Source organism: Tupaia chinensis, unplaced genomic scaffold (assembly GCF_000334495.1).
Source record: "Tupaia chinensis unplaced genomic scaffold, TupChi_1.0 Scaffold000459_1, whole genome shotgun sequence".
Classification (NCBI taxonomy): domain Eukaryota; kingdom Metazoa; phylum Chordata; class Mammalia; order Scandentia; family Tupaiidae; genus Tupaia; species Tupaia belangeri.
The window spans coordinates 1,951,121-1,965,239 of NW_006159968.1; the positions used below are offsets into that span (position 1 = coordinate 1,951,121).

Here is a 14,119-nt window from a genome sequence, read left to right on the forward strand (position 1 = left end):
TAAGTAAGGAGGGGGGTATTAGAAAAAAAAAAAAAAAAAAAAAGACCAGAGTGGGTGAGAGAGTGTCTCTGCTGAAGAGTGAAGCTTGCTCCCAAGGGCAGTAGAGGCTTGGGGCCTGGCCTTTGGCAAAGTCTTCACTTTAGTCCTGAGGAGCTTCAGGCCCCTGCCCAGAGATACCCACCTCAGAAAATGATACCCTCACTCCCCTTTGCTCCGAGTCCTTATTCGAGTCCCCTTGAATGGGCTCAGAGCCACAGCCTTACCGCAGCCATCTTCCTTTAGCGGAGGAGAAATGGGCACAGAAACATTCTCTGCTCACTGAGTGTCTGCCCCAGGCCAAGCACTGTGCTGAGAGCAGCATCCAGGTCACCTCCTTCCACCCTCCCCATCACCGGGCCTCTACGACTCCTGTTTTACTAATGAGGAAATGGAGGCCTAGGCTGTGAAGGAGGTGTCCAGATCAGACAACTCATCTTTGACAGATCTGGGGTTCAAACAGGCAGGCAGGTTCCATCGTCCTTACTCTTAGACCTGGACTTCTGTGAAGTGACGGCCCTGAGAGCAGTAACAGTGGAGAAGCCCAGGTCATGCGGGCAGAGCCTGGCTGCAGCTGAGGCTCATGAGTCTACACTGCTGGACCTCTTCTGGCTAGACATGGAGGAGGCACGAGGCCAGCACACCTGTCTGGAGAGCCTCAGGGTTCTCGGGAAAACTCAAGCTCATCCCCACATGCTACCAGCAGGGTATTTCCTGCTGTTCCTCTATGAAGTGGGCAGGAGCCCTGAGACACATAGGTTCAAGCCCAGCTCCCCAGCCTAGTAATGGGATGATTTCAGGCAACTCTGTTAAACCCTGTGTTAACCTCTCTAGGTCTCCGTTTCCTCGTGAGTAAAACAAGTATTAGATTCCTCTTCCTGCCTTTCCCAAGAGTTTCTGCAATGCTGAAATGAGAGGCTGGATGGGAAGGTGAGCCATAAACCATAAAGTACGATCCTTCTTGCTACTCGGTGTGCTCCCTGGGCCATGAGCATCGGCATCTTCAGAGAGGGCGTGTAGTGCCCCAGCCCTCACCCATCTGCTGACGCCCAGTCTGCAGGACACGCCCCCCAACCCGGTTTGTCTGCTCATTGCGGGGTCCTTGGGCACAGGAGGCTGGAAGAAGAGACCCCCAGATTGGTCGTGAGGAATAGGTCTGACAGACCTGGGAGGCTGGAGAAGCTCTATGAGTCAGAAGGCCCAGGAGGCCCCTGCTCAGGGTGTGTCCACATTCCAGGCAGTGACAGTGACGTGTGCTGGCAGGAGAGGCCTGCGACCCAGACTCTGCACCTTCTGCCTGTACCTTCCACACATCGGCTTGGCTTGTTGTCTGCTCTTCAGCCTGGTTTCTCACCTGCAGAAGGAGCCCCTATCCCTGCCAGCCTGTGCTGAGGCTCGAACTCCATAGCACAGTGGGAATGATGTATAAAACCCTGTGCAGCTGCAGGGAGAGCACAGCAGTACAGGGCCGCCATGGCAGGTCTGTAGAGGAGGGACGTGAGAGAGTTGGGCTCAATGTGTGGAGTTGGGGGATGGCCTGGATTACTCCAAGTGCACCAATTCCATGACCACATAATGCCACTAGTCCCATGCCATACAGTCCAACCAACCTACCCTTCTTCAAATACACAGCCAGAGAATCTTGATCGCGGTTCCTCACTTTCACCTGGCACCAAAGGCTTCCAAAGCTGGTGACCTTCAGGTTTCCCAGTGTGCTTTGCTCCTGGAGATGGAAAGAGGCTGCATCACCATCCCCTGCTGCTTAATATCTGGACACAACACATTTCTCAAACTGCAGCCATGGTCAGGAACCTGGGCTGAGCAGCTTCCTGTGGTACTCCTTCCATTGGAGCAGATGGACATGCGAACCACCATTTCCAGCTCAGAGGATGAGCTGCAAAGATACATGGAACTAGATAGGGGTGACTGATTTTATAAAGAAGGGAGCTAAAGAAAACATGAATCCAGGTAAAGTTCTGGTTTACATGGGCATCTTGAGAGGCAGGCCCTGTGGTGTTTGGACCATGAGTTATGAGGGGGAGAAAGGGGAGAAGAGAGAGGCCAGGAGCCAGCTCCCAGGAGACCTGGTAGTTTCTATCCAGCAAGGATGGGGAAGGTTCCTCATCTGGGAACATGTGGTCAGACTTTACAGATCACGCCAATCTCAGTTATCTCTGATCTCCACGGCTGGCTTCCTTTTAGCAATTTTGCTGTGTAGATGGGGTAGGATAAATTTGGCCAGATCAATTTGTGTTTTGTTCCCAGTATTTTTTCCCTTCCCTGTCAAGGTTGCCAGACTTCATTTCTTGAGAGAATTTCTGGAGAGCAGAGGCCAAAGCAAATGCTACTTGAAGGCGACAGCTCTCCTTCCTTCTAGGAAGCCAGAATTCACTGGAGAAATAATGGCCCAGGAAAGGGAAGAAGGACCTTAAAGAGCAAAATGAGTCTCCCGTAGACCTGAAAAGATTCAAACCAGGACTCCATAAGAACAGGTGCCTCCCTGCTTCTGTGATGAGCCCTGGTGAAGAACTGGGATGGTCAGGCCCTAGTGGGTAGGATCCAGGAGGATAAACCAAACATGTTAGAGCTCCTTCCTTGGCAGAGTCACCAAGCCCCAAGCCTGGCCTTGAAGCAGCAGAGCTGGGAGGGCTGTGTGCCTCAGCCCTGGGCAGTAGGAACCAACCATGGATAACCAGGGGCCAAGCCTCTATTCTCTCCCATGAATAAGGACCACACTGAGACCCAGAGCCTTGGTGAAGAGCCTTAGTAATGCTTGAGATAGATTTTCTGCTGGCCTGATTGGGTGGGGGCAGGGGAAATATTAACAGCAATGTCAGCATTTATAATAATAGTCACTGAGCATGCAATCTGCAGCAGAAACTGTCCTGTTCTGGGAAATTTTCCAGGAAGGGCTTTATCCAAACCTCACAACTACCCTATGATGTAGGTACCATTATTATCCCCAGATTATGAGAGAATTCTGAAGGACAAATGTCCTAAATAGTAGCAAGTAAGTAACTGATCTGGGATTTGAACTCAAGGCCACTCCCTGCCACTTCTCCGTATCTTGTAGGTACAGAACCCCAGTTGACCAGTCTTAAAATTCAGGGGTTCACCCTCCATGGCCCTTTCTGGATGTCTCCAGTGAATCACTCTCACATATAGGCACATGAAAAGGGGCCCGCAGCAGAGCTGTCTCATGGTGTTGCAGAACTGTCAGGAACCTACAAATCCTCTCCGAGGGGAGGTGAAGCAACTGTACACACCCATAGACTGGATCCCATGTTGCCACAGAAAAGAATGTGGGAATTTCTAAGACACAGATGCAGAAAGATACATAGAAAATCAAGGTAGAAAAGAACACATATTGTAAAATACTAGATCAGACAAACAACATGGTTATGAATACATAGAAGGATCCATAAGAAACCAGAGCGAGAAAGGAGATAGGCATGGGCTTAGGATTCAGAAAATTAGGAGACAAGAGACTCGTACTTTTCACTGAATTCCTTCCTATCCGACTTCTGGTGCCACATAAAATTGCTAATATTCTACTCACTTTGACTTACAGATACAGTGATTTCATGGGGTTCTAATATATATTGAACTTTTTTAAAAAATTCTTAAACCAAAACCATGTTTTACTACTCACTGGAAAGGAATGCAGGGCTCTGGGACCCCGAGGGTTGGATGGTAATTCAGCTCTGGACAATGACCCTCCTTCATTCCCCAGAGTCCAAGCTGTCAATGAGGCTAAGTGGTGGGGGACAGGAAGAGGAACAGGTGGGGTCAAGTAAAGGTTATCTGCTACCTGATGCATCAGGAAACAGCACTGCTCCTCAGGGCAGTGTCATCCTGAGGCCGTCTCTGGCCTGTTGCAGCTTCAGTTTCCCAAAGTCATCACTTTGAAAACATGAAGGCAACAAGCTACCAGCTAGCGACAACCTCGTCCCATCCCCTACTCAGTCTGGTGTGATTCAGAGCACATTTGACATAAAATGGGCAGGAGTCAGAATGTCCCATGGTCACTGTGCCTCACCTGACCGGAAGTTGTGCAGGCAAAGTGGTCACTTGTCCAAGCATAGAAATCACATGAGACCCCTGATCCTGCCGTGGACACTGCAAAGAAACTGCAGGCCTCGTCTTCTGCACAACCTGCAAGCACCACAAGATAGTTACCCTCCTGGCTCACAGGTGACGCTGAGGGTGGGACAGACACAAACCCAACCCCTGCCCCTCATGTCCCAATACACATGCACGCACACAAATGCACACAACTCTCACACACACAAACACACACATATACATACAAACACATGCATACCAAACACACACATAAACACACCCAAATACATGGGAAAACACATATGTAATATGTAATACACATACAAACATACTGTATACATACTCATACACACAAGTACACACACATACAAAGCCAAATGAGCACACACAAATAAACACACACACACAAATACACATGCAAACAGTCACAAATACACACACAGGAGACTTTTGTTGAGCACACATTAAGAGTGTAGGCTGTGGTAAGTGCTTTCTGTGCTATCAAATCATTGCTCCCCCACTGCAGAGATGAGAGAACTTAAACACGGCTCACCTCAGTCACTTATGCAAAGCCACTAGGCCACCAACCGGGAGAGCCAGGATTCAAAGCTATGTAGCAGGTTGCAGAGCTGTGCAGTCACCAAGCTGATGCTGCCTGAGTTTAACCTGTCTCATGTGTAAATGGCTTCTACTCTATGAGGACCATGTCCAGGTATTTGGTGAGATCACCACTTTGTTCACAGTTATGTTTCATTTCCACCAGGGAGCTGATGGCTTCACGAGGGGATTTAATGACACGATGGACTCCCCATGTCTTTCAATGAGTGCCCTCTCGTGATGAGAGGTGGACACACACTGAGTGCAGGGACCACAACTGTGATTTGTTCAGGTTGTGTGACAGGCATGAGGCATACTTCTCAGCACACAAAAGCCTCCAAAATATTAAATAAATAAAGTCATGATTATTAAAACTAATAAGGACCTATTCAGCTGTGTAGTATTCATGAATAACGATAGCAACTAATGGCTCATCTGTGATGGAAGGTTCTAGTAGAAAATGTAAGCTGACCAAGAAGAACAACTCACACTAACATAGTTGTCATAGGAGAGCACTTCACATAAGGCCATGTGACTGGCTGGTGGTAGAGCAGCCTTCTAAGGTTTTTGCACACCGATTCCTGAGCCTCTCCACTACATTTTTCTAACTGAAGAGCAAAGTAAGGCACTCATATCTAGTACCTGAGATATTTCATTTCTCCCTAACAGGACATCTCACCAACTACAGCTCCACTAAGATTGAATCTTAGGTGCCATGGTGGTCTTCTGGGGGCTTTCATCACTCCTGCTTCTCATTTCAGCACTGTGTGGCCACAATGCCCTCAGGAATGAGGCACCACTGAGAGGTTAACAGTGTCATTTAACCCACAAATGGCTGGGTCCATTTAGAACTCAAAGAAAATAATTTCTGTTGACCTATATGGCTCCCACCCCTAAAACCCTCCTGTCTCCTCAACTGAACTAACTTGATCCTCATTGCCAGCAGATCCCTGGTTTAGGCTTAGGGGTAATACACTGAAGAAAGCAATAAAAGTTCCAGGTGAGCCTTAGAACAACCAGCACTCTTGACTGGTGGGTCAAATGCTGACTGAGAACCAGGGCTCCTGCCATGGCCCCAACCACATTGTGACCTCATGCTCCCACTAAACCAAAGACCCTTCTAGTCCACTATGCTGTTTAATACTCTAGATGTTGGTTCTTGTTCCAGTCTCTCCTCCTTACCAACAACTACATTCATTCCTCCCACTGCTATAGTGGTTAATTTTCCTATCTTTTAAATGGTCCTTTGACCCTACTATAAAAAATACTTCTTGATATTTAAGGGCAGAATTATGTCCCCTTCCCAAATTTTATATGTTCAAGTCTAAATCCTCAACATCTCATAATGTGACTGTATTTGCACAGGGTCTTTAAAGAGGTGACAAAGTGCAAAAGAAGGCAATTAGAATGGGCCTAAATACAATATGATCCATGTCCCTATTAGAAAAGGAGATGAGGACTCAGACACATCATGGAGACTACGCAATGACACGGGATGAAGATGACCATCCACAAGTCAAGGAGAGAGGTCTCTTTGGAGAAACCAACCCTGCTGACCCCTGATCTCAGACTCCCAATCTCCACACCTGTGAGAAAATGTCTGCTGTTAAGTCAGCCAGTCTGTAGTACTTTGTTACAACAACCTGAGCAGGCCAACATGATGCTGAATTCCTGGATCCCCACCTGATCCACAATGATGGCCTGTCCTCGACTGTCCTGCTCCTGTTTGTCTGAAAGGATGCCATCTTGCTAGACTTCCTGACATGCCTGTTGTCTTTCACCATAGATTGGATGCCAAGTTTGATGCAGTCCATTAAACCATCCCCTGCTGTTAATCGACAGGCCTCTTCTCTACACTTACTTTATCTCCTAAGATTCTGCATCCTCCTTTTCTTTACAGCCAATCCATTTGTCCTTCTAACCCAAGCTGTGTCACAATATCTGTGTGCACACAAACCGATGAATGGATTGGAAAAGTGTGGTATATATACTCTATGGAATACTACTCAGCCATAAAAAATAACAAGACCCTGGAATTTGATAGAAAGTGGTCAGATATGGAGGATCTATTGCTGAGTGAACTAAGCCAGACTATGAAAGAAAGATATTGCATGTATCCACTCAATATATACCAACTATCTGCACTCTATGATAGAAAGCAAAAAATTGGAGGATATAAAAGCAGTGAAGGTACTTAAAGAGAATAGGACAGTGTGGAATGGAGGAAGTGAAGAGAAGAGGATAGAGAAAGATAGCAAGTGAACAATAGAGAGGCAGGACGTTAGTGAGAAACAGATATGGCTTATTAACTGTTGATGATGACATGTATAGTATTCTCAACTGGATTGTTCTGAGAAGTATTTCATGATGGGCAAAGTATTTTTACAAGCAAAATGAGAAATAGCGATTGACTGTTTTAAAAAATAATTAGGATAATAATAAACATAGAAAAGATATTGAATGTTGAAGTGGGGAGATTAATGTCTTTGTACTGACTGACATGCATGGCATTCCCTTTTGAAAAAGCAATGTAATACACTGTAAAGTTATATGTAATCCAATGTAATATAAAGAAGATTATGATGATAATAAAAAAATTAAAAAAAACAATATCTGTGTGCACATTGGGTGTGTGTATGACTATTGTCAAGACAAATAGTTGCCATAGCTACCCATCAATTCTGCTGTCTCAGTGCTGGTTCTTTAGGTCTACTCTGTTGATCTCTTGGTTCTGGCCCTCTAGCTCCTGTGAATATCAATTATTATCAATTATTCTCCTCAGCTCTTTCTTCATGTCATACACTGTGCTTGTGACACAAACGGTAGCACATGCTCATTGTAACCAACCAGACATCCAAAACAGATCTGTGCTTAGTTTGAATTACCTAACAACTGAACCACATGTGGTTCCCAAGGGAGGCATTATACAGTGGTTAAGACCGTAGGTTTTGACATCCATTAGTCTGGCTTGAATTTCAGTTCTCTCACTCAGTAGCTCTGTGTCAATGACTGAGTCACTTAAACTCTCAAAGCCTTATTTTCCTCATCTGCCCCTTGCATTAAAAATGACTACTTTACAGATGGTTAAGATAAGCCTTGTAAAGATCCATGCTCAGTAAATGGTAGCTATCATTATCCAGTTCTCTGAACTCACTGTTCAGAGAACATAAGGATAATACCCAACCTGGACAAATATGACAAACTGATTTTGTTTGTTTTTTCTCTCTAATATTTAGCACAGTTCTTAGCATATAGTAGAGACATTTGAAAGTGTGCAATAAAGTTATGAATTAAAACATTGTAGAAATCAATTGATTTACAGTATTTCTGATAAAGTACATTTTTTTCATCACAGTGTTAGTGGTTTGATTCTGTGTGTCTCAACAATATTGCAGAACACTTTTCATTTCAGTCTCTGTGTGCCGATCTTCCCACCAGCCCTTACCTGCTAGACACTGCATCAGCGAGGATTCAGAACCAGGGACTTTGGACTTGACCATCACAGAAACATCTGCATTGAAGATCACCTTTGATTCTGGAACCTTCTCAAACTTCTGCATCACTGAAAATAACGCAGATTTATAAAATCTGACTCTAATGGGTGTAGGAAATCTTCAGAGAAGCAAGAAAAGGTATTTGATCAAGAGACCACTTCCATTGAAAGCCCTTGGTCACACACATGTCCTAAGGAGAACCACCTCCTTTTAAGGTAGCTCTAGCACACTCACATGTGTCCACTACTGAGAGCTATAACTTACACTGTCTCTTGTTTTCTACCTTGTTGTCAAAAAGGAAGAGAAATGTCAATATTATGTTAGTCCTTATAACTCATTTCTTCTTGTTGGTATTGACTTTTCTACCTAAATTTCTATTTTCTTCCCCTTAGTTTTTGAGTGCTAATTGCATTATTTATTGGGTCATTGGAAAAATCATGTTTTTCTATGTAAAAATGCATCATGACTTTTCCAATGACCCAATAGTTATTTTATTGAAAAATTTATTGCCACGAAAGACTTGAATTCTTCCTGTGAAACAAGCTAGGCTATGAAAGAGAGACATTGTATGTCTCCACTTAATATATACTTATGTCTGCACTCTATGGCAGAAATTGAAGGATTAGAGAATATAGAAGCATGGAAAATGGTTATGGATAATGGAGACAGTGTGGGAATAGGGCAGGAAATAAAGGAGAGTGAGAAGAAAGGAATCCAGGAGAAGAATAGAGAGGCAAGACATTTATGGGACATAGAAATGGAGGATTGTCTGTTGATGATAACATGTATGATATCTTTAATTGGACTGGTGTGCAGTGTATTTGTGCTGGGTAAATTCATTTTATAAGTGGTAGTGATGAAGAGTGATTGTGTAAAATAAATTATAATAATAATTTTAAAAAGACAAATAAGGGAACTAGCAGTTAGCGTAATGGCTGTGTCGCTGGACTCCCATGTAGTCGACTGTGGTTTGCGCCCTGGACCCGGTGGCTTAAAACCCACGCTGGGCGCATGTGCGTGTGTGCCCAGGATCCCGAGAGGAGAATGGAGAAGGGATTGCGGCATGGCCATCCCCCTGGGGAGTGATTTCTCGCTTTCTGTCTCTCTGTCTCTCTCTGTGTCTGGCGAGCGCACGCGCCCTATAGTGAAAAACCCTCTCAAAAAAAAAAAAAAAAAGACAAATAAAACAAGGCAAATGGGTCCACGTAGTTGAAAATGTGTCATGTGGCTTGGGCTTTTTTAGGCTAGTATTTATTTAAGTGATATAATAGTACAAGGTTTTCTTTTATTTCTTTATTCCGGAGAGGTTTTTTTGCTATAGGGCACGTGCGCTCTCCAGAAAGACAGAGACAGAAAGTGAGAAATCACCTCCCTGGGGGGGAGGGGGTGATGGCCATGCCACAATCCCTTTTCCTCCATTCTTCTCTTGGGATCTTGGGCACGCATGCATACACACCCGGTGTGAGTTTAAGCCACCGGGTCCAGGATTCAAACTGCAGTCGACTACATGGGAATCCAGCAACATAACCATTACACTAACTGCTAGTCCCGTAGTACATGTTTTTCTAGGTACTGTCAATATAGTTAAACTCCACTTGGTAGACATAACATGGCCACAGGCTCATGGACCTTAACAAGTGAAGAGGAAGAAATATAATTTCACAAGGCTTTGGAGCACCCACTGGCTAAATACCCTAACTCCATATTCTATGCTAGATTAACTCTGTGAGTAAACAAATGCAATATAGAGAAGTGTGTTTACTACAGGAGACAGAGAAGATCAGGGGAGCTGCAGCAGGAGGGATTTAAGATAAGAAGACAATAGACCACATGAGAAAGGGCACTGACCACAGAGTCAGTCTTCAGTTCAAGTCCTGAGGCCACCACTCCTCACCAGTGCTATGTTCTTGGACATATCTCAACCTCGGTCTTTGTTTCCTAATTATGAGCATTAAATAAAATAGCATGGAAAACTGGTTCACAATAATAACTCAGTAAATATCTGGTCCATTTGCCCCCATGCAAGGACACCCTACCTAAGAATCAAAGCTTACAAATTTGACCATAGGAATTCAGGTGGGATTTCCTTCCCTGATGACCTTAAGGAAATAGCTTCAAAGAAGCCCAGACATACAGAGTAATTTGCTCATCTGCCAACATGCATTTACAACTCTGAACAGAACAAGAAATAAAAGAGAGTTCTAGCCCCAATGGAATGTGCGGTCTACTGGAGCTAGACCCCAGAGAGACTGAGCTCTCACACTTTTATTTGATCCCACAAACAGCGCAGATCCTTGAAGAATTTAAGGGGCACCACATAAACAGATTTCACTTTTAAAATTTTGTGCTGAAGCCATCATAGAAAAATTGTTGACTAGAACAGGAAGATGAGTTAGGAGGGTGTTAAGTGTGATCCATGTGGATAATAATAACATTGTCCTGGTCAAAGAAGTGAGAGTAGGGGCAAAATTGTCTCAGGCAGTATCTGTTTGGAGAGGTATATAGTTGGCCTCTAAGTCCTTTGCTTTTTATGAGGGACAAAAGCCCCAGAAGTGAGGCTGTAATTCCACTCTCAAAGAGATAATTCCTCTCCAAGGCAAGTAGAGGGATTCGGAGAAGGGACATACTGACATCCCAGAGCGGGTCAGCTTATTAACATGGAAATCCCCCTGCACATCTAGAAAGGAGGACTTGAGCTCAGAGCTTTGCATAAGAAGCAAAGATGCAGAGGATCATCTAGGGCTATTTATAAGCTGCACCCCAGGGAAACATCATCAAAGTTGTCCAAGCTGAGCTGTGACTCTTGAATACTTCTGGTGCCACTGATTAAACTGTCTTTTCCACTCTGAATGCAGGGCAGAACGAGACATGACATGCCTCACAGACTGCATATTACAATCCTCAGTGTCAGGCTATTGACAGGGATGTGCAGAGGACTCAGAGCACATAGGTAATGATCTCAGAATGGCATGCCATCCCCCCGCCCCCAGAGCCATCAGCCAAGCTTCCTCTCCTCTGTGGACTCCCCTCCTTTGTTCATGAAGTACTTACCTACTTCTCTTCAAGCACCTTTCAGCTCTAACTCCTCTGATAGTAATTCCTACCCAATGGGGTATTAAGAGGGAAAAAATAATAAAACCTGATTGGACCTGCAATTTATCCATGGACATACAAAAGAGAAGTCCCCAGGATTTGGTAGCTTTCGACTAGACAAAGGAAATGATTGCTCTGAGGATTAGAAAGTGAAAATTTCTCACTCGGGTTTCCTCTGGTATTTTATGTCATTAGCTATACCAACTTCCCTAGAGGAAAGGCAGGCTATGGATGTGTGTGTGTGTGTGTGTGTGTGTGTGTGCATGTATGCCTTGTGCATACGCACACATATATATGTAAGAATGTGTGCATTTAGTGCAGAAGCAGATGAATCTCGGTAGAAGCATAGATAGTGTAATGGAAAACAGAGCTTTGGGAGTCAGACATAATCACACGATAGTTCAAATTCTCCATATGCTATATCCTAACTATGGGAATGAAGATAAGCACTTGAGCATTCTTTGCTTCCATTTCCTCAGCTAAAATGTCAGCAATAATAATATCCACCCCTTAGGGCTACCATGGCTTTTAAACATGATAAGCATATCAAATGCCTGGCACATAGTCAGTCCCTGTATGTCAGGCCCTATCCTTACATAGAAATGCTTAGAGACGGGCTTACTCTGGTTCCTTGAGAGTGCAAAGATGGGCCAGCCATTGGCATGGTGGTTAAGGCAGCTGGATCCCACATTGCTGACTGTGCAGTTCAAGTACTGGACCCAGTGGCTTGAAAAACACACCAGGTGCATGTGCATGCAAGCCTACAATCCCAAAACAAGAGATGGAAGAGAAGGGATTGCAGTGTGACCATCTCCCAAGGGCAGGAAGTGGGGGTGCTTTCTCACGTTCCTTTCATCTCTCTCTCTGTCTCTTTCTCCCTTGATGTAGATGATGGATATTTGTTTAACCTACTATTTTCCCATTATCTACATAGATTAAAAATTTCAAGGGCCAGCCTGTAGCCTAGTGGTTAAGGAAGCAGATCCCACATGGTTGACCACAGTTCAAATCCCAGTTCTAGCAGCTCGAAAAGCTTGTTGGGTACGTATGTGTGCATGTCCCAAATCCCATGATGGAAAGATAGAGGAAAAGGGATTGAAGCACAATTGTACCCCATTGGAGCATCACTCCCCTCCTCTGGTGAGCACACATGCCTTCTAGCATTAAAAAGCAAAAAGTGGGAGCAGCAGGTGGCAAATGATTACATCACTGGAGTCCCACATAGTCGACTGTGGTTCAAGTCCTGAACATGGCTGCTTAAAACTCATGCTGGGCACGTGTGCGTGCCTGCCCAAAATCCTGAGAAGAAAATGGAAGAGAAGGGATTGCAGCATAGCCATTCCCCCTGGGGATGATGGGGGATTTCTCACTTTCTATCTCCCTGTCTCTCTGGCAAGCACATGAGCCCTATAGCCAAAAATCTCTCTAAATAAAAAACAAAGTAGCCCCTGCATCTCTCCTATTCACAAGCCCTCTTGAGACCACTTCCTGCTCCCCAGGAATATGGCTAAGGTAGCCGCCAGAGCATACTCAGACACTGAGCATCCGTGAGTGGGTCCTCTGTTTCTGACCACAGCAGCCTTTGTCCCTCTCTGTCCACGCAGAAGGCCTTCCCACTGTCCCTGTCCCTCTGGCTGGCTTGATACTGGCCATCCTGGTCACACTGCAGGCCTAGCACATTCCTCTGGCAGTCAGTGACACCTGGAACAGAGAGATGGACAGTAATGAATGACTGGTCTCTGGGACTCCCTCCCCTCAAGACCCTCGGGTCCTTGTCATTGACCAAATGTCCAGGGCACATGTCTGACCCAGACACTCTAGCTTAACACTCTTAGTGTTCCTGCCCTGACCAAACCGCAACACCAACACCAGCTCTCTGTTCAGTTGGTAAGTCCTCTGCCTTCTGCCCATACTCTCGTAAGCCCTTCAGGTACTCCCACTTCCAAACACCATCTGCTACATTCAGTGCCTTTAATGCTCGAGTTCTCTGACACCTTTTGTGCAGACACAGGCTTTGCCCCCAGGTCTGATGGACTAAAAGCTGGTGTCCCTCCAAATTTTCATGGTAACACCTAACTTGCATCATGTTGGTATTTGGAGGTGAGGTTTTCAGGAAACAATTAGGTTCACAGGAAGCCATAAGCTCCCATAGGAACTCCCACGATGGGATTAATGCTCTTATGAAAAGAAGATGGGATAGATCTTTCTCTGCATCTCCCTTTCCCCACACACCAAGCAAAGCCCATGGACGGACGTAACCAGAAAGAGGGTCTTCACCAAGAACCCATCATGCAGACACCCCAGCCTCAGACTTTCAGCCTCTTGCATCATGAGAAATATTAAGCTGTCAAAAAAGTCATGACATATTTTTCTATGCAAAAATGCATCCTGATTTTTTTGAAGACCCAATAAAAGCATCCAAGCCACAGTGCCCTGGAACAGCAGCCTGGACTAAGACATGCTTTAAAACTGCCTTGTGAATGAGTTATCACTGGTCCCTTCTGATAGGTGAAGGAGTCGACATTTAGAGAAGGAAGGTGAACAGCTTCAGTCCTGGTGATGGTAGGAAGAGGCGGCACAGATCCCACCTGGGCTGACCAGTGCAAGCCTCAGTCTCTCCTCTATTTTTGACCATTTATGTCACATCCCTCCACAAACAAGGATCAACGCTCCACATCAATTCCCTTTTAAGGAAGTGCTCCTGTGTTATTCTGTGAGCACTTCAAGCCATTTCCAGTCACAGGTCCTGGGTGTGGACAAGCGGTGTGGACAAGCAGAGGCCAATGTCCAGACATCAAGGGCACTCCATGCTCCTGTAAAGAACTTCTTCTTCA

General features: G+C 45.1%; 1 protein-coding gene across 1 annotated transcript in view; it reads right to left on the bottom strand.

Moving 5' to 3' along the window:
• TG (thyroglobulin) overlaps nucleotides 1–14,119 on the bottom strand; it is a 262,258-nt gene that overhangs the window by 200,181 nt on the left and 47,958 nt on the right. Inside the window, exons 23-26 of the mRNA XM_006155527.1 lie at nucleotides 12,816–12,986; nucleotides 8,144–8,260; nucleotides 4,076–4,191; nucleotides 1,651–1,759 (exon numbers count right to left, since the gene is read on the bottom strand). Of these exons, the coding sequence (XP_006155589.1) occupies nucleotides 1,651–1,759; nucleotides 4,076–4,191; nucleotides 8,144–8,260; nucleotides 12,816–12,986 (513 nt within the window). The remainder of the gene's footprint in view (nucleotides 1–1,650; nucleotides 1,760–4,075; nucleotides 4,192–8,143; nucleotides 8,261–12,815; nucleotides 12,987–14,119) is intronic.